The 22,045-nt window shown below is 35.2% G+C and overlaps 1 protein-coding gene across 2 annotated transcripts in view; it reads right to left on the bottom strand.

Moving 5' to 3' along the window:
• The window catches only part of LOC150102965 (sorting nexin-14-like), a 793,179-nt gene that overhangs the window by 48,572 nt on the left and 722,562 nt on the right, over positions 1-22,045 (bottom strand). For both annotated transcript variants that reach the window (XM_090397844.1, XM_090397845.1), the window contains one exon: positions 11,033-11,124. In XM_090397844.1, coding sequence (XP_090253970.1) covers positions 11,033-11,124 — 92 coding nt within the window. The remainder of the gene's footprint in view (positions 1-11,032; positions 11,125-22,045) is intronic.

Consider the following 22,045-nt stretch of genomic DNA (forward strand, 5'->3'; position numbering starts at 1 on the left):
CTGAAGAAGAATTAGAAATCAGCCTGAAAGAAACAAGAAACGGAAAATCACCTGGAGAAGATAAGCTAGGTTCAGAACTATATAAATACGTAGGAACAAAATTCAAAGACAGACTCTTATTATTTTTAAATAAAATTTATTCAACTGGTATCCCCCAATAGAATGGAAAAAAGCAATTGTGATTCCTATCTTTAAAAAAAGGTAATAGAGATGACCCTAAAAACTATAGAGGTATCAGTATGCTAAATTCCTGTTACAAAATATATAGCAGAATCTTAAATAGCAAACTAATGAAATATTTCAAAAACTTTATTTTAGAAGTACAGAATGGATTTAGAAAAGGACGATCATGTATAGCCTCGGCCTTTTGCCTAACATTAATAATAGAGAAAAGAAGAGAATACAATTTAGAAACACATACTGCATTATTTATTGACTTTGAAAAAGCATTTGACAAAGTTAAAAGAAACATTATTTAACATATTAAAAGAAAGACAAATACCAAATAATATCCTAAAAGCTATCACAAGTATATATGAAAATAATCAAATACAAATAAGATTAAATTACGAGCTATCATATATGAGAGAGATAAACCAAGGGGTCCAACAGGGATGTCCCTTTTCAGCAACTCTTTTTAATATTTACTTAAATGAAATAATAATAAAATGGAGTAAAAATTTACATCAAGGAATTAAACTTTCACCTACAGTGAACTTAAAAACCTCTCCTTTTTGCCAACGACCAAATAATAATAATAATTATTATTATCCAGGTATCCAAGGAGTCAAAAGACTCATCGTGGGAGGTCTTTCCTAAGCAACACAAAGTCTATCAAGACTCATCGAGGGGAGGTCTCCCCTAAGAAACACAAACTCTATCATACCACTCCTTAAACTAATTAACCGTTCTCACTCTCACCACTCCATCAGGCAATGCATTCCATGGTTCAACAATCCTCCATGAAAAGAAACCACTCCTCACCCTCTTGCTCAAGGTTTCCTTTCGTAACTTCCAGGGATGGCCTCTTGTCATCACTCCTTCCCTTGTTCAGCCAAGCGAAAAAACTCCCAAGTGTCAACCCTGTAACCACCTTGCAACAGTTTAAAAGTCTCAATCATATCACCTCTTCTTCTTCTATCCACTAAACTCTGCAGTCCACATTCCCTCAGCCGATCCTGATAACTAAAATTGTACAGTCCTGAAACCATCTTTGTTATCTGCCTTTGTACCCTTTCCACAGTTAATTTATTCCCTTCAAATCCTGGGGACCAAATCTGAGAACAATAGTCTAAGTGTGGTCTGATCAGAGTCTTATACAATGGAATGATAACCCTTTTATCTCTGCAGATCAGTGTCCTTCTCATTATTGCAGCAATCCTCTGTGTTACCTTCGCCACCTTTACAATGTGTCCCCTAAATTTCAGGTTTCTATCAATCATCAACATCAGATCTCTTGTCTCCCCTACTTCCTCCAGTATAACTCCTGCCATAGAGTATGCAGTGTCCCATCGATGTTTCCCAAACCTCAAGACCTTACATTTTGCTGTATTAAACCGACACCCCCATTCATTTGCCTATCTATCTAGCTTATTCAACTCCTCTTGCAGGGTTACCACATCTGCACTATTACTAATAATCCTTCCCAGCTCTGCATCATCTGCAAACAACTGAATATCCCCTTGCAATCCACTGACAATGTCACTGATATAAAGGTTAAAATTGAAACTGCCTCACCATACACAACTCTCTGATACTATCGGACAGCCAATCCTGAATCCAGTTAACCAATCTGACATCCAGACCCATGTGCTGGTTTATAGTATACGTTGTGAATTCCTTAAGTTATTTAATAATTACCTATTAACATATAGTCTATGCAGTGCTTACTATACATATTAGGGACAGTCCAGGTATGTTTATGGTCTGTAATTGAATGCATTTGTGAAAGATAAATGTTGTTTACCGAATTGTAGCTTTCTTTTTTCTTTTTCAATTTTCATTCATACCAATAAACCTGCCTTCTTTCTCTCATAAAGTAATCCCTTTCTTCCAGTCATATTTTTGACAACACAAAATATCTCTAAACAAAACAAATTTCTCTTCCCAGGCTAACTGTTAACCTCCAGTTTTTTTTAACATGTTTCAAGTATTGTACCTGAGCATCCAAGAAATTGAGCTTTTTTTCTTTTTTATTTTTTTGGTCAAAGTCTTATTTAACTCCTGAGCAAGTATTAACTCTGTACAGTTCTCAATTTTGTCCAAATATTGTTGTGCAGTTATAATATTTGGAGTGGCCTAACAGACAATTTTTAATAGAGCATGAGGTCTTACACTTCAATCTGATGTTTTATTACTTGTCAACATTGAATTTGCATTCATCCATGCTCATGTTTCCAACAAATATACTGTTATTGTGAATAATAGTATATTTTACTCTTCCTGAAAGACGCAACATCAAGTCTGCTTTCTCAGCAATCAACCAGATATTTATATTCCCATTTTTTAAACATATGTAATAGTTATTAAAGTTAACATGCTTGCTTTCGTCTCGAAGACTCTCCAGAGGAAATACATCTTTATAACGAAATTTAAAAATAAAAATTTTCTCTCTCTTTTCTTCTTTCTCACACACACACACACAGAAAATGTAATAGTAATATCATGGTGTAACAGTTTCCTCATATTTGCATTCTAATTAGTGGAAAATGCATTGTATCAAAATATGATTTTAGATGACAAATAAAAAATGTATCTCAGAAAATTAGAAAATTATAAAAACATTTCCATTTCAGTCTCTTGTACAATGATTATGCCCTTCTCTCCTCATGTCTTCAGCCTCGTTGTTCAACACATCCTCACAAAAATAAACTGTCCTCCAAGGAGAATTTTGTATAATGTGTCATCTTTGTTTATAGGACAGGAACCAAGCAAACATGACTGTTTTAAATCGTCATGTTGTCGTGTGTTTGTTTGCTGATCCAGATTCTCCTCTTATTGGACTTCGCAACTTGGTTATGCCACTTAGAGCAAGTAATATCCACTATCATGGATTGAAGCATGTTGCAATTGTGGGTAATGTTGACTATCTCTGCCGGGAATGGAAAATGCTGCAGAATTTGCCAAAAATATCTGTACTTAATGTAAATATGTTTTTCATCTTTATTAGTTATCGGTAATGAACTAATAGAATTACATAAATAAATAAAAGTGAATTTGTCTAAAATGTGAAGAGTTAAATGTTTATTAATTCTTCACATTTTAAATTTGCATTAACTTAGAAAAGATTGCTATATGATCTGTAAGAAATCTCATTAAGAATATATAATTAGTGCATGTCAGATAAACGTGGGGACAGACTTATGTGTTTGTCGAACATGTTTATTTTTTAACGGTATATATTAGAACAGAGAAACGAAGTAAATAATTAATTTATTAACTTATTGCTGATATTTCGCTGGTGTTATAACCAGCATCTTTAGAGCACAAATACACAGTTTGTCACAATACCCGAGACTATAACATGGTGTAATCAACAGACTAGTCAAACAAAGTTGTAGCAGCAACACAAAGACTAGAGTCCTGATTTTTGGCACCCTCTATCTGAAAAAAAAAAAAATTGTAGCTATCACGTAAGACTAGTCTCCTAAAAAAAAAAAAGGTATTAGTTTTTTCTTAAGATGACTGTCTCTCAGAAGAACAATCTCTTCGACTTGTAAGAGCTTCTGTATAGTACATTTGTGGTTTTCCAGTTGATCCTGTGTGCAGGGGTATCCAGAGCATGGTCTGCTAGGCCCGACTTGCCATAGTGATAATTCCAGACGTATCTTTCGTGTTCGCTGATGCGGATGTTCACAGTTCTTCCTGTTTGACCGTGGGAGGCTTGATTACATGAGCAGGGTACTTGATAGAGTCCTGGATGTGATAAAGGTGGAATGCTGTCCTTGGGTGAGCGGATAAGGGTTGCTAATTTGCCACATGGTCTGAATGTAGTGCGTAGTTTATGTTTATTAAGAATTCTTGAAATCTTTTCGGATGTGCCTTTAATGTATGGGATGGTGACTGTTTTGTTGTAGTTCTCTGGGGTGGATAGTGGGAGGGGTTTCTTAGGAGCGTTTAGTATTTAGTTTATCTTATGTGGATTATAGCCACTGGCCAAGAAGGTGTGACGTAAGTGAGCCAGTTCAGCATCAAGAGGATTGTCAATGGAACAGACTGATCTCGCTCTATGGGTTAGTGTTTTTAAAATGCCATATTGTTGAGAAGGATGATGGTGTGATTGTTTGTGTAAGTATCTCCCTGTATGTGTGGGTTTTCTAAAAACTGAAAATGATAAGGAACCATCTGGAAGACGTGTGATAAGTGTATCCAGGAAGGGCAAACAGTTATTAGTTTCCAGTTCCATTGTAAAGTGGATTTTTGGATGTTGGCTATTTAAATGTGCTAAGAATGTTTCCAATGTCTCTGGGCCATGTGGCCAAATAGCAAGCACATCGTCAACATAGGGTAGCCAAAGTGTTGGTTTGAGAGTGGCTGTATTGATTGCTAGTTTTTCCAGGTGTTCCATGTAAAAGTTGGCTGGTGGGGGGGGGAGCCCATGGCTGTCCCATCTATTTGTTTGTATATTTTCCTTTTCCATGTAAAATAACCTGCATGCATCAGTCAACATACAAAATTATAGATCGCAATCTCACCAACACACAAAAGAATAAGGCACGAAAATTATTGAAAAAAGTCACTTCCTGGCCCAAAGACACAGTGAACAAACTCAAGCCTTTCCATGTTAAAACACCTAGGATCCATGGAGCACCAAAAATTCACAAACAAGGTACACCCTTACACCCAATTGTGGACAGTATAAATAGTCCCACATATAAACTGGCTAGACATTTAGCGAAGCTACTAGCCACTCTCACAAACAATTCTCCCTCCTTTGTCAAAAATTCTGCCCGCCTAAAAAGCATCTTACAACACCTTACCCTAAAAAGCTCAAATTAATAGTAAGCTTTGATATCACCTCACTATTCACAAATGTACCAGTAATAGAAACCCTCAATCTACTGAAGTCACACTTCCCCCCTGATATATTTGAACTATTCAAATTCACAATACATGCAGGATATTTCACATGGAAAGGGAAAATATACAAACAAATAGATGGGAAAGCCATGGGCTCCCCCCCTCCACCAGCCAACTTTTACATGGAACACCTGGAAACCTAGCAATCAATACAGCCACTCTCAAACCAACACTTTGGCTACCCTATGTTGATGATGTGCTTGCTATTTGGCCACATGGCCAAGAGACATTGGAAACATTCTTAGCACATTTAAATAGTCAACATCCAAAAATCCACTTTACAATGGAACTGGAAGCTAATAACTGTCTGCCCTTCCTGGATACACTTATCACACGTCTTCCAGATGGTTCCTTATCATTTTCAGTTTTTAGAAAACCCACACATACAGGGAGATACTTACACAAACAATCACACCATCATCCTTCTCAACAATATGGCATTTTAAAAATGCTAACCCATAGAGTGAGAGCAATCTGTTCCAATGACAATCCTCTTGCTGCTGAACTGGCTCACTTACGCTACACCTTCTTGGCCAATGGCTATAATCCACATAAGATAAACAAAATACTAAACGCTCCTAAGAAACCCCTTCCATCATCCACCACAGAGAACTACAACAAAACAGTCACCATCCCATACATTAAAGGCATATCCGAAAAGATTTCAAGAATTCTTAATAAACATAAACTACGCACTACATTCAGACCATGTAGCAAATTAGCAACCCTTATCCACTCACCCAAGGACAGCATTCCGCCTTTATCACATCCAGGAGTCTATCAAGTACCCTGCTCATGTAATCAAGCCCACTACGGTCAAACAGGAAGAACTGTGAACATCTGCATCAGCGAACACAAAAGATACGTCTGGAATTATCACTATGGCAAGTCGGGCCTAGCAGACCATGCTCTGGATACCCCTGCACACAGGATCAACTGGAAAAACACAAAAGTACTACACAGAAGCTGTTACAAGTCAGAGAGATTGTTCTTAGAGGCGACAGAAGCCCTGAAACACACTCCAAATCTCAACAAATATGGCTGTATTAACTTGCCTAAGATCTGGGAGGCAGTCATCTTAAGAAAAAACTAATACCTTTTTTTTTTTTAGGCCTCTATTCTTACGTGATAGGTACAATTTTTTTTTTTTTTTTTTCAGATAGAGGGCACCAAAAATCATTACTCTAGTCTTTGTGTTGCTGCTACAATTTTGTTCAACTAGTCCATTGATTACACCATGTTGTTATAGTCTAGCATATTGTGACAAACTGTGTTTATGTGCTCTGAAGATGCTGGTTATAACACCAGTGAAATATCAGCAATAAGTTAATAAATTAATTATTTACTTAGTTTCTGTGTTCTAATATATACCGTTAAAAAATAAAGAACATGCATGTCAGATAAGTTAGTAATAGTTCATTTTATATGTGTATGTGTCTGTCTGTTTGCTTGTGAATACATATTTAAATCATTGGATATACAATGAATACTACAATGAGAATCCTCTCAGTCCCCCTACTCAATTTAGCATTAATTATTATTATTATTATTATCAGACCCCAATTATTAATAAAAAATATTTTTATAAAGTTTGTCATCCTTACAGCAGATAATTATCCAATTATCATCCTTACAGCAGATAATTGGATAATCTGACTCTTTATATGAAACAAGATTTCTCCAGTTTCAATTTAATTCTTTGTTAAAAGTTTGGAAAATCTTCATTTTAAGACTTTAAAGTTCAGTTTCTTTTATTATTATTATGATTCAGGCCTCCAAGGAGTCAAAAGACTCATCGTGGGAGGTCCTTCCTAAGAAACACAAAGTCTTTCATACCACTCCTTGAACTCATTGACCGCTCTCACCACTCCATCAGGCAATGTATTCCACGGTTCAACCACCCTCCATGCAAAGAAACCACTCCTCACCCTCTTGCTCACAGTTTCCTTTCGTAACTTCCAGGGATGGCCTCTTGTCATCACTCCTTCCCGCTGTTCAACCAAGCGAAAGAACTCCACAGTGTCAACCCTGTAACCACCTCTCAACAGTTTAAAAGTCTCAATCATATCACCTCTCCTTCTTCTATCCACCAAACTCTGCAGTCCACATTCCCTCAGCCGATCCTCACTATCATTGTACAGTCCTGAAACCATCTTTGTTATCCACCTTTGAACCCTTTCCACAGTTAATTTATCCGCTTCAAATCCTGGGGACCAAATCTGAGAACAATAGTCCAAGTGTGGTCTGATCAAAGACTTATACAACGGAATGATAACCCTCTTATCTCTGCAGGTCAGTGTCCTTCTCATAATAGCAGCAATCCTCTGTGTTACCTTCACCATCTTTGCAATATGTCCCCTAAACTACAGGTTTCTATCAATCATCAACCCCAGATTTCGTCTCCCCTACTTTGTCCACTATAATTCCTCCCATAGAGTATGCAGCATCCCATCGATGTTTCCCAAACCTCAAGACCTTACATTTTGCTGCATTAAACTGACACCCCCATTCATTTGCCCATCTATCTAGCTTATTTAAATCCTCTTGCTGGGCTACCACATCTGCACTATTACTAATGATCCTTCCCAGCTTCGCATCATCTGCAAACAACTGAATATCCCCCCTGCAATTCACTGGCTATGTCATTGATATAAAGGTTAAACAATATAGGTCCTAGTACTGAGCCCTGTGGGACCCCACTTGTAACCCTCTGCCTCCTGAAAACTGCTCCACCATACACAACTCTCTGATACCTATCAGACAGCCAATCCTGAATCCAGTTGACCAATCTGACATCTAGACCCGTGTGCTGCAACTTAAATATCAGCTTATCATGTGACACCCTGTTAAATGCCTTCGTTAAATCTAAGAAAATGGCAGTATATGCCTTTCCCTCATCTAATGCTCTTGTAACTTTATCATAAAACGCTAGCATATTGCTAAAACAAGAGCCCCCGCCTTCACAAATCCACGTTGACTCTCACAGATAACATTACCCTCATCTGTCCAATGCTGTATATGGTCCCTCACTACTTTCTCCAAGATCTTTGCCGGCGAAGGTTGGTCGATTGGTAGAGCCTCTGCTACTAATGGCTCAGTTAAGTAAGTTTGAGCGCGGTTAGTAGTTGGAAGGGGGCCAATCGTTCGATGCTGTCGGCACACTCTCCCTCGATGAGTCTGTGGACTCCCTGGAGGTGTCAAAATAATAATAATAATAATAATAATCTTACTAACTACTGATGACACACAAACTGGTGTATAATTAGCCACTTCCAGTCTGCTACCGCCCTTATGCAATGACACTATCTTACTTTCCTTCCATTCCATGGGCACCTTTCCAGCAGCCAGACTTTCATTGAAAAGCCAGGTTAAAGGCACTGTCAGTATCTGACATCTAGAATACTCAGTATTTGAAACACACTCTCTTCCTGTACCTCTAAACCTTGAACCAGCCCTATCCCTCTAGCATTAAAACTGACTCCTCCAGGATGAAATACTCCAATAAAGTGTTCATTGAACAATTCTACTATGTCCACTGCATCAGTCACTCTATTCCCATTTTTATCCCACAATATCATTCTTTCACAGTCATTTCTCCTCCTACTGGTCACATATCTAAAAAATTCCCTAGGATTTTCTTTGGATCTTGGCGCTAACCTCCTCTCATATTCCAGTTTCGTCTTCCTTACCATACTAGTCATTCTTCTGGCCTGTGCTTTATACTTCTTATGCATCTTCTCTTCTCCTGTCTCCTTATATCTCTTCCACAGCCTCTTTTTCGCATGCAATTCCTGTTTAATATTGTAATAATAATTACAAATTCTGAAGATAACTTACAAAAAGCCATTTTAGATCTAAATGAGATAGCCAAAGATTATAGTATGATAATATCAACAGAAAAATCAATAACTATGACCTTTAAAGGACAAGAAAGAGCAAGAACTAAAATAGTAATAGATAAACAAGATCTTAGAACAGGTGAATTCATTTAACTACCTAGGATGTATGATCACATATGAAAATGAAAAAGATATAAACGTAAAAATTGCAAAATATTTAAAAATAAAAGGTGTAATTAACTCTATATTTAAACCAAACCTAGTTCAAAAACAAACCAGGCTAAAAGTATACAATACATTAGCCTTACCAGTCTTAATGTATGGAAGCGAAATCTGGACAATAAAACAAAAAGACAAACAAAGATTAACAACAGCAGAAATGAAGTTTATGAGAAAAACTGCAAAGTATACCCTATTTGATCACAAAAGAAACAAAGGCATTATGAAAGAATTAAACCAAGAACCAGTAATAGAAAAAATTAAAAAATATAAACATAAATGGATGGAACACATAATGAAAAAAGAAAGATTACCAAAACAAGCTTTAAAGTATAAGCCATTAGGAAAAAGAAAACCAGGACATACTCTTAAACGATGACTTCTAAGGCTGGAACAGGCCATGCTAGGCCTAAATCCTTGATACGCATGGTGATGATGATGATGATTACAGGTATCTCCATGGAGTCAGTAGGCTCATCACAGGAGACCCAAACTATCAAAACAATATCTATCATATCTCTTCTTGAATTCATTTACAGAGGAAGAACTCACAACTGAGATGACAATGCATTCCACTCATTCACCACCCTCCAGGCGAAAAACCTTGTTCTCACACTCTTCTTAATCACACTTTTCCTTAATTTACAGGGATGACCTCTTGTTCTTCCATCACTATCACACAGCTGAAACATTTTACCTGCGTCAATCTTATAAAAACCTTTTAGTAATTTAAATGATTCTATCATATCCCCCCTCTTCTCCACCTATCAACCAACCTCTGCAATCCACAAGCTCCCAGCCACTCTGGTCTTGCAGACCATGCTCTGGATACACGCCGCAGAATACCGTGGAAGAAAGATACATTAATACTGTAGCAAATACAAATTCGAAAGACTATTTATGGAATCAGCCTCAGCCCTAAGAAACTCTCCAAATCTCAACAAATTTAGTTGTATGAGACTGCTCGAAATTTGAAAGGCTTACATCAGCAGACCTTCAGCCCGACGGCCAAGAACACCTACTTAGCCCACTAGGGTTTACCATCAGGACTTTTAAGAGAACAATAGCTTCATCAATTCATTCTCAGTTACTGTGTTGTAGTGCTTACGTGCACATGCCTTTTTTGTAAGTTCCTTTTGAAGATGGCAACGTGACGTTGCCGAAATATCAAAAATATTTATTAAAGTGTAATTTAATTTATATTCTTATCTATGTAGTCAATTCCTTAAGTGATTTAGTAATAATGATATACATTATGGGGAAAGCAGTCTGGATCACTATCCAGATTACGTTTGACATTTATTGAGGTCTTATAAGTGGGAGATACCAGGTTTGAATGTAAAAGTCATGTATTTCCCATATACAAGTAGTAAAACAGTGTCTTTAATAATAAAGACCTTATTATTAAAATTTTCTAGATCTGGCTCCCACTAATGAGAGACCTCAATAAAGGTTGAAACTGATCCAAGTAGTGACATTTCCCATAATGCATAGCATTAAAAACAACTGAAAGAATGCGCACTTTGCATTATGTGGTACTGAGGCAACTGATCAGAATCTATATGTTCAAATTACAGTATAATCAGTAGCCTAGTCATGAAGAACTTCACATGCAAACTTTGTTTGCTTACACTTGGATAAGGATTAAACAAGAATATAATTTGTTTACTTCTTCTTGTTTAAATAATAATATAATTTCATAGCAAGTTTATAAAAGACCAATCAGCTTAGATAACCATTTTGTGGCACAAGCCAGATAAGGAGGGCATCACTATATCAAACAACTCTAAATTATTCTTAACTGATTGATATTCATTAATAAACCAAAATACAGAAATAAGAAAAATAAGATAATAAAAAAAAAAAAAAGAAGAAAGAAACCAAATACAGTATACCTGTTTATTGAGAAGTGGATATTGCAAAACATCAAAAAGAAGAGTTGTTCCTTTTCTGTGATTTTCTGTACCAAGAATCCATACTAGCCAATCTAAGGAGTAAAAATTTCAATCAAAAATAAATATATTAATCAAATTTATTTTATTCATATATGGATATCAAAATAATTTCTTTTAAATTTAAAGTAACCATATATTCATACAAAATCATAGTGTTTCTTCAATATACATGTTGAACAGTTCTTTCAGTAAGTTTAAGATGTTTTACAGTTACTAATGTTAATAGTAAAAGAAGGAAATAAAATAATCCTGTTTGTCTTTGTAGTCATGGCAATTTTTTTGTATTTTTTTTTTTTATCCTTTGCCATCATTTTTATGTGAACTTTAGTTGTGGCATTTCTGATTTCCTAATCACTTGTTCTAGAAATTTCTGCCTTGGCATTCTTCCATATCGTCTTCATCATCCATGCTTTCTTATCCATCAACTTTTCTTTCAAAAACCATTTTCAATCTTAAAAAGAAAGGAATTTATATTGAATCATGAGGCAGGAGATTGTTAAAAACTAGTAACCAACTTGTGATATCAAGGATGAAAGAATTTCAATGAAGAAACTAGTGGTACTTGAAGAACTATTTGTTAGCAGCAATGGCAAACTATGCACCTTGAATGTAACAGATAGAGAGATATAGAATAAAACAGGTGATTAGAAATTGAATAGGACTGCAGGTGGAAAAAAATGAGGTTTAAAAAAAAAAAAAAAACATATAAAGGAAGCAGATGGAAAGCAGTTGTACCAGGAATGTAAGCGCAGAGCCAAAAAAAAGTGACCAATACAAAATGCAAGGAGAAATTGGTATACAAAGCAAGATCAACATCATAGTCCAAGGAAAATCCCAAGTTTTTTTCTTTCTTTCTCAGATCATGGAGAAATAAATGGGGACAAATGATCCTGTTAGGATGGCACAAAAGGTTGGGTAAACACTGCAGATACAATTTAATGATCATTTTATCAGGTGTTTCATCCTAGTGAAATAGTTTTATCCCTAGATGAATGGGAAGGGCTAAAGGATTGAAAGTGAATGAAGTAGGCATATTTTGGGTGCGAAGTATACTGGATGTCAACATATTAGGTAGGGATGGATAACATTTCACCACATGTTTAAAGGGAATGTGTCATAATTCCATTAACTGCTGTTTAATGACACTTTCAACTGAAAGCAGGATAAGGAGGTGTGTTAGTGAGCGAAGGCATATGCCATTGTTGATGTGAGCTGTTAAAAAAAGATAAATATTAGTACTAAGGAAGGATTTTATTGTGTTTATTTCATTACCAATACTGGTTTTGGTAACGAAATAAATTGTATCCTTCAAGTGAGTCCATTTATCCTCCATGTTTTTCTTTTCCCTCTCTCTCCAGTTTTAATGCTTTCATCAGTTTTGCTGTTTAAAGTTTCTATGGTTTTCCTCTGGTTTCAGATTATTTATGTTCCATTTGGGGCTTTACCTTGGTTGTTACAGCATTTAACATTTCAGACTGCATTTCAATAAAACCAAATTGTGGTCACTGTCAACATCAGCTCCCAGGTAACTTTTGCATGATTTTACTTGATTTTTTAATCTATTTCTTGTTATAATATAATCTTTGTAGATAAACTTATACGTCGGTGATATATAACTCTCAATTTTTAGGGAAAGATAATGTATACTCTTATATTAATTAAAAAAAACTTTAATTAATACTGCCTATATTTTGGTAATGTTACATTATCATCTTCAGGGAACATAAAATTAATGATATATGCACAGCGGCACTAACACTGAACAAACATGGCTGAAGACAACAACTGAAGTCGGTCCTAGTCCTAAAAGGTGCCACCAAGTGGGCTAAAAATCAATTCATAAATTCAAAAATTCATAAAGAAGGTTGTCCAGTAAGACCCATCGAGAACTGTATTGACTCTCCCACCTATAGAATTACTAAATTTGTCATATTTATTAACTGCTCACACTGAACAATCCAAATCATTCATCAAGAATTCCACACATTTTCTTGAAAAATCAAGGATATTCAAATACAAGAGTTGGTTTTGTTAGTCAGCTTTGACATTGTTTCCCTCTTTACCAACATTCCATTATCTGACACTGTTAATTTACTATATGATGATTATCCCTCCTGATATTGCAAAGATTTTTGAATTTGTTATACAATCAGTCTCCTCCTTTGGCAAATTATTTTTTGAACCATCTGGAAGATACCTTGTTCTCACTCATTCATCCTCAACCCTCTCATTGGTTTCGTTATGTTGATGATGTCCTTGCTATTTGGTCTCATTCTGAAAATGAATTTACCACTTTCTTACAACAGATCAATAGCCTTCACCCATGCATTCAGTTCACCATTGAAAAAGATGGTAGTTTGCCATTCTTGGACATCCGCCTAACACGCACAGCCTCCAGTAATTTATCAACCAGTGATTATAGAAAACCTACCTTCACTGGCAGATGCATCTATCAAAAGTCTGCTCATCACGCCACTGAAAAAAATTGATTGATTAATTAATTAATCAATTTTTTAAATGATTAATCTATTAATTAAGGACTTGATAACAAGTCCTTAATTAATAGAGCACATAAAGTGTGTTCCTCTCCCTCAAGTTTAAAACAAGAACTTCTCACTATCAAAAAGTTAATGGAATTTAATGGTTATAATCCTAATCAAATCCAGCAGATAATGGACTCCTATGTTCCAACACCTCAGGATTCTTCAACAGACTGCAGGGTCCCAATCCTTTATATTTCTGGCATCTCGGAACCGATTGGTAGAATTTTGAAGAAGTATCATCTCATTCTCACATATTTTCCAATCAACAAAATTTCTCATCTCTTACCATCTACAAAAGAAAAAATGGCACCTTTATCATTAGCTGGCATTTACCAGATACCGTGTGAATCTAATATAACATAGTTTGGACAAACAGGCCATTCTACAGAAAAAAGAAATAAAGAACATCAGTATTATATCGAATACACGAAACCTCAAAAGTCTGGTCTGGCACAACGTAATATTAACACTAAACATAATATCCAGTGGAATAAAGCTTATCTTCTCCATAGATGCAGGTTTAAATATGAACGGGTTTTCAAACGGAGTTGTGAAGGCCTTTTACATTGGCCAAATCTCAATTGAAATTAAATAACCATAAAAAATAGTTGTTTAATAATATTTTTAATAATATTATTTATTAATACTAATTTCTAGCATGCGGCAAACAATTTTTAATTGGTAAACCACCGAATGCTGTATGTGCTTTGTAATCCAGTTCCTTTGATTGCTTGTTTCTACACACTGATGATGTACTGATATTTTCAGTATGAAATATCAGTACTTTCATTTCATTAAAGTTAATTACTGTGATTATCATGTAATTTATTATTTAAATTTCCACCCAGTATAATGGTCCTCTTTATCCATGTCTTTTACCGCCTACTATCTTCACCAGCCACCACAAAGTCCAGATCTGAATCCTATTGAGAATTTGTGGAATGTGTTAGAAAAATAGATCCTGGAGTAGTCCTCTTAAATCTGATACAGTTAAAGGTCTGTTTGGTGAACACCTGGTATGTTATAGATGTAGATGAAATCCAACACCTTGTGGAATGTATGCCAAACTGCATATGTGCTTTAATTTGGACTAAAGGATGTCGAACATGGTATTAAATAAAAGTTTCTAATTCAGTGGCTGGTATGTGTACCATCCTTATGCAATGGCACTATCTTACTCTCTTTCTGCTCCTTGGGCACCTTGTCTGCAGCCAGACTCTCAATGAAAAGGCAAGTCAACAGAACAATTCAGTATCTACACAAAAATATAATTAATAATGAAACGTGTTTGAATAAATTAATTCTTTGTACAAAGGTAAACTCATGCTGCAATTTGTTTAAGTCTGATAACATCTGCCTGAGTGTATATTGCTCGGCTAGATTTGGAAAAATTTCATTCCTCTCTCACATCAAGTGCTGGAACTACACCAGAATGTGGCAAATGGTGAGATAGGCATTGCATTTTTCACACAGAGGTGGGTCATCAACTCTCAGTAAATAAAAATGTGTAACATGCATGCATACAATGACTGTGATGCATGCAGAGCCTAGAAAGAACAACTTCCTCTCCTCTGTTTCTAGACTGTCAGTTCTTAATTTCAGGCTTAACTTCATGCAATTTGTTCGTCAGTGTCACCTGTGATAAAAACTACAATTGACTAATTAGCTTTGATCTTATAAGATTCTGAAGTCTGTATATGGGAATGTCATATAGTACCGGGAAAAGTATGAGCTGATCTAGCAGCTACCTCTGCAATCTCATTTCTTTTAATTCCAATGTGGCTGGGAATCCCAGTACAACCAAACACAAAAACCGCTGTATAATTGCTGCAGTTAAGTGGGATTTGGTGGGATATAGTCATGTCAGGAAACAGAGCAGCACAACCAACAGAGATCTCAGATCATAAACCATTAGCATAGATAGACAAGAAATCAGAGTAGGCTGCTCTGTGTGCATTAAACAACTACAGGTAAACTGCCAGCCTGGTTGGCCATGTGGTTGGTATCCACTCTACCACCAAATGGCTGCAGGTTTGAATCCCACCATGGTCATGGATGTTTGTGATTTTCTGTGAAAATACTAGTGGTGGTGATGGGTGGTAGATGGCATTCATGTAGATGATGACAGTAGTTGCGGTTAGTAGTAGTTGGTGGATTGAGTGGTGAAGATAGAGAGTTGCAGAGAAGGTGCCTTCCCTCAATGAGTCTTTGGACTCCCTGGAGGTGTCACATAATAATAATAAACAGATGAAGTATGAAACTTCTGTAGTTGACAAAGTGAAATGTTACAGGATGGAGTGCAAACCTGTCATGGAGGAATGCTGTTATGTTTGGTGCAGGTAATGTGCTAATAGTTAATAATCTCTATGAACAATAGTTCATAATCTCAACATTCATATTCTCTAACATGCACACCAAAAGGCCATGTGGTAGTCTGACATGCATGGTATTGAGTTTCCCAATGCAGAGAACAAATATTACTCCATGTAGGATGTTCTGGAAGAAATTTATTTTTAAAACATGGTTGAGAGACAACCATAGTTGTCTAAGCAATATAGAGGACATAAACACTTTGAATGGGCAATGTGTGAAAAGCACCAGTGGCTATTCATATACCTTGATGATGGATAGGGTCCAACCAAACCTGGGACTCATTATCAAGCTTTGTGAACATGCAAGTGCACGATAAAGGCAGAGAAAGGAACAATGATCAGCACCCTGTTCTGTTGAGGATAGAGGGTGGAGGAGATTCAATGGTTTTTTGCATTTGTCCCTTAGTTCCTTAGTTGATGAATAAGTAAAGAATATAAGCTTTCTGTCAAAGACGAAAATATTATGCCTATTGCCCTCTGGTGCAATAGGCATAATATTTTGTCCCATTCTTAAATCAGGATCTGAGTGAAGAATACATTTTTGGCAGATGTGTACACAGACAGCTTTTTTTTGTAATGTAAACCTAACCATTACTAAGAGCTTATGAAGAGACATGATTATTGCTTGCTGAAGTTGTCTTTCAATTACCTTCATACAGCAGGAGTGACAGTAAATTGTGAAGTTATTGACGTAAAGAGAATTACTTACTGTGGAAGGAAGCTGCTCAGTGAATGAATTAACTCTAATAGCAAAGAAAGTCTCACTTAAGATAGAAACTCAAGGAACACCTTCTTCTTCTTGGCTGAGATAGTGTGCTTCCCATTCGGACTTGGAAGACAGCTAGACAAAAGTTTTTAATAAAACAAGAAAGTGTCCGCTCAGACCAAGGAGTTTATTGCTTTCTAAACACCAGAGAAGTTTTGCATTTATAATTTTTTCCCCTTAATATCATACAAAACAGCTGGTCAGAGTGATAGGTCAATAATTGCTTGTTTGTAATGGATCCTTTCCAGGTTTTGAGATAGCAATTCTCTAAAGAAAGAGAATTGCTATCTCAAAATCTGGAAAGGTTTTGGAACTTATGACAATTGAGCAATGCTCAACTAACTTATGACAAGCATATGGAAACTCTTCCTCTGTAAGCATTCTATTGTATAAGAGAAGAAGATCCATGGAAGATGAAGTCATATGGACTTTCTACAATGGAATGACAGCATAGAAAAGCTCTTTTTAGTTAAACTTACTTAACTAAAACTTAGTTAAGTAAGTTTAAGTAAGTAAGTTAAACTTAGTTAAACTACTCCTTAACAAAAGGCTGATTGTACCACTGTGGTGCACTGGCAGCAAAGTTTAGTTGCTGTTTCTCTTGTTGCTCTTTCAATATTAAAAATTCAGGTGCATATGAATCTGTTGCTGAGATTCTAGCAAAATTATCTTAAAAAGAGTTTGCAATAGCTTTAGGATCAGCAACAACCCATCCATTATGTTACAAGGTAGACAAATGGTGTGTTCTATGCAAAAAATAAAAAAGTCTTCTGGATTCTAAATCCACACGGTAAGAAGAGGTTGGACCAAAGTCCAACCTCTTCTTACTGTAGTGAATCTGACATAAAAAAAAAGTTTAGCAATGCTGTCATCAGTGCCCTTAGTCTCGGCCATGATTTTGCCGTTGCTCTGAAACAAGTACCCACACTAGATCTAATGTTCAACATCAAATGTTGATGTTTTCATTAGATCAACATCAAATGTAGATAGAATCTACTTTTTGGGGGGCCCTGTAACCTCTAGAGAGCGTGTCTCCTGGGTGGGGGATAGGGGAGCCCACCAGATATGGTGGAGTGGTCTGAATATATTGAATAAGGACTCGTGGACCAATGGGGCCATAAGGGGCAATCATCTTGATTGTAAGGGAAATGGCACTCCCATGGTCCTCTAGTTGGATCTATCCTCTTCTTCCTCAGCTTTGAGGAAGATCCACTCACTTTAATCTTTCCTATAATGCCCTATTAGCCAACTCTTCTTATTTTATCACCTTTATGCTATTAGAGTACTCAAGGGCTATGGGGGTCTTTCCATTTCTGGCCTATATGTTCCTTCTATAATCTACTCTTTCCCCTTCAGTATATCCTATTCCTCCTATGGGTTTAAATTTGGAAGAAGGTTAGTTCAGAAGCCTTAAGGTTAGCAGCCCTACCACTGGACTATCCATCGCTATGCTGCTAGTCACCTGACATGGAGAACATTAATCTACTTTTATGCCAACAGAGAAAGGTAATCGAAATGAAGCTATGGAAAACAACCCTGGAATGAAAAAGATAAAACGAAAATGGAAACGACAAAATATAATACATATAGCAAACTGTAATGTAAGAGGAATAGCATATAAAGAAATAGAATTAGACCAAATATTAAATGAAAGAAATTTTAAAATAGCAGTAATCACTGAAACAAAAACAAAATTAAAAGGAACCATGAGAACTGAAAATTTTAATGTAATATATAGTTGAGTTGACAGAGATCAAACAGCACAAGCAGGTCTTATGATTTGGATTTATAATTCCCTTTCAAAACAGTTAAAATATTATAAATTATGGAATGAATGACTAATAGAGGCTAGAATAAAAATAGATAAAGGTTATTTAACAATAATTGGTTTATATGCCCCAGCAGAAGGAAGAGAATATGATAATACTGAATTTTATAATCAGTTATAAAATATATATAAAAAAATAAATAAAAACGATTATGTAATATTAGCAGGAGAATTAAATGCAAGAAAATGAAAACAAGAAAATTAATAATAATATAGGAATATATGGAGAAGATACTCTAAACAGGAATGGTAAAAAATTGATAGACTTTGTACTTTATGTATACTCAATATTAGATTACTTTATATTAAATGAAAAGACATCAAAGTCCTCTTTAGATGTTAGAGTTCAGAGAGAATATGAAATAAGTAGTGATCACTTCCTTGTTAAAATAAAATTAAGATTACCATATAAATGGCTACAAATAACAAGAACAGAAAGAAAATTTAAAACATTTGTTTATAAAACTAGATTAATAAATGACACAAATATACAATGGCTATATGAACAAAAAGTTAATCAATATTTAGATTAAAAAAAAAACGAAATGATGAAATAGAAATAGAATGGCTTAATATAAAAATGATACTAAATACGGCAGCAAATGAAAGCTTAGGAAAGACCAAAAAATTCAATAAAAAGAAAACACTGAAGATATGGGATGATACAATCAAAGAAATAATCAAAATGAAAAAAGAAGCATATCATAAATGGTTAAGCAGTAAAAGATTAGAAGACGAAATAGAATATAAAAGAATAAGAGCCAGAGCTAAAAGAGAAGTCAGAAAAGACACATAAAATCATGGAACAAATTTGTTTCTAATTTAGAACATTAATTATAAAAAATAAGACCCAATGTATCAGTGGCATAGCTAGAGCTTCTGCAGCTCAGGGCAGTCCCTGAGTTTGCTACTCCTCTCAACACATCAAAAATACTACAAAAGTCAAAAAACTGTATATGGAAATAAATTAAAACACTATGTTTATTTTTGAAGTAAAACTTTAACTTCAACATTTTAAAATGTTATTTTTCTTGCTTTTCTGTTAGCAAAATCATCGATGACGATAGCGACGTCTATATCATAGTAACCTAGGTAATTCTTAATCTATTTTATTTAGAAAAACTCCTCTCACAACTAGCAACACTTACAGCAATTATGAGGAAAATTCACAGTAGTATTACAATATTTGGAACTGAGTTCTCAAGACTGTATTTTAGAATTAACTGCAAAGGTTCAAAAAGGTTCAAAGTGCCGCCCGAGACGGACCCCCCCCCCCCCCCAGCTACGCCACTGCTATAAAATGGATTTAGAAAAGGATGATCATGTATAGACCTGACCTTTTGCCTAAAATTAATAAGAGAGAAAAGAAGAGAATACAATTTAGAAACACATATTACAATTTCTAACATTGAAAAAGTATTTGACAAAGTTAAAAGAAGCATTTCCTTTAATATATTAAAAGAAAGACAAATACCAAATAATATTCTAAAATCTATCATAAGTATATATGAAAATAATCAAATACAAATAAGATTAAATTATGAACTATCATGTATGAGAGAGATAAAACAAGGAGTCCAACAGGGATGTCCCTGTTGGACTCCTTGCCTTTCAGCAACTCTTTTTAATATTTATCTAAATGAAATAATAATAAAATGGAATAAAAATTTCCATCTAGGTATTAAACTTTCTCCTACTATGAACATAAACACTCTCCTTTTTTGCTAAAGACCAAATAATAATTACAAATTCTGAAGATAACTTACAGAAGGATATTTTAAATTTAAATCAGACAGCCAAAGATTATGGAATGATAATATCAACAGATATAAGATCCAATGTATCAGTGGCATAGCATAAGCTTTTGTAGCCCGGGGCAGTCTCTGAGTTTGCCACCCCTCTCAACACACAAAAAAAAAAAAAAAACCGTACAGGAAATAAATTAAAACACTATGTTTATTTTTGAAGTAAAACTTTAACTTCAACATTTTAAAATGTTATTTTTCTTGCTTTTCTGTTAGCAAAATCGTTGATGACAATAGCGAAGTCTATATCATAGTAACCTAGGTAATTCTTAATTAATTTTTATACCTTGGTATAAAAATTAATAACAGAAACTTAACACATCTAAGATATGCAGATGATATCATAATTTTTAAAAACACATCAAGATGGCAAAGGGGCAGGTTGTAAGATCTATTGTGGAATATGAGCAGGTAGGCATATGAAAAAAGGTATAAACTCAATCGAAGGGAGAGATCATAATTGTTGAGCATTTGCTCAATGATATGACCTTGTCCATTGATGTTGGCATACTCCAAAGAGTGTTATATCCATTAAAGTCAACCATGAGAAGTAGGGGTTGAAGCAGTTTTTATTATTATTATTTTATGTTTCTCTCACCTATGAAAGGTTATTTGCAAACATATAGTATATTTTGTATCATGAGTGGGCTATGGATTTTTTTTTCTTCAATTTTTATCAATTATATATATATTGTATTTTTCATACAATACAAGGAACTTTTTCAAACCACTTCAGGCCGCTAATAAGCGGAACAGTTGTCTCAGACTGGGTAACGACATTTATCTCCCACCTAAAGACAATCACAAACATCCATGCCCATGGCAGGATCTCCAACTAACACCCGCAGCCTGTTAGTTGGAGAGTGGGTACTCCAACAATTTGCCAACTAGGCTAGCAATATAAGATTATATAAGTATTATATGCAATATAAATTACAATATAAGATTATCAAGTTCAATTTCATTTAATTCACAACCAGGTGGTCAATAAGTGGAACATATTCTAATATGAATATGGACATACTGATATGTTGGAAAGGAGGATGATGTCCACTTGCACTTGGATAGCTACTCCACCATGAGCAGAGGTATCTCTAGTTCTGTTCTATGAAAAGTAAAATGCCTTAAGGATTGGAACATCACTGGGTTTTAAATGTTTCCTTCAGCAGAATGAATAACAGCTACACTGTAGAAAATTTCCTATTGCTTTAGCTTTGTCCAATTTCTGAGATGTTGAGGACTTAACTTTGTCAAGCTTATATTTATCTACTGATTTAGGGCAGTATGGATAGCCAGGATCCATCTCTTCTTCTAGAAAAACATTTAATATATCATGTGACATGTCAGGATCATTCGGTAAGTTTAGTTTATTTTCAGTGGACATATCCATTTTTTATATGGGAGTGTCTTGTAGTTTATCTTTAGGTAAGATCCTTGCCATAATTTTCTTGCCAAGTGGGCTTGCATCAAATGCAATCATTTTTGTTTCAGGATTGAGACCATAGACTGTATGACTGATGCACTCCACAGAGAAGCACCTGCAGTCATAAAGTTCAGGTATAGGGAAATTACCAGATGGTGGAATAGACATATGGGTTTGAGTTGCTATTGATATTTTCTTAACTGTCGCCTTTTCAGC

The sequence above is a fragment of the Typopeltis vanoorti genome, chromosome 9 (assembly GCF_054136105.1).
Source record: "Typopeltis vanoorti isolate ZY-2024b chromosome 9, IOZ_Tvanoo_1.0, whole genome shotgun sequence".
In the NCBI taxonomy this organism is placed as follows: domain Eukaryota; kingdom Metazoa; phylum Arthropoda; class Arachnida; order Uropygi; family Thelyphonidae; genus Typopeltis; species Typopeltis vanoorti.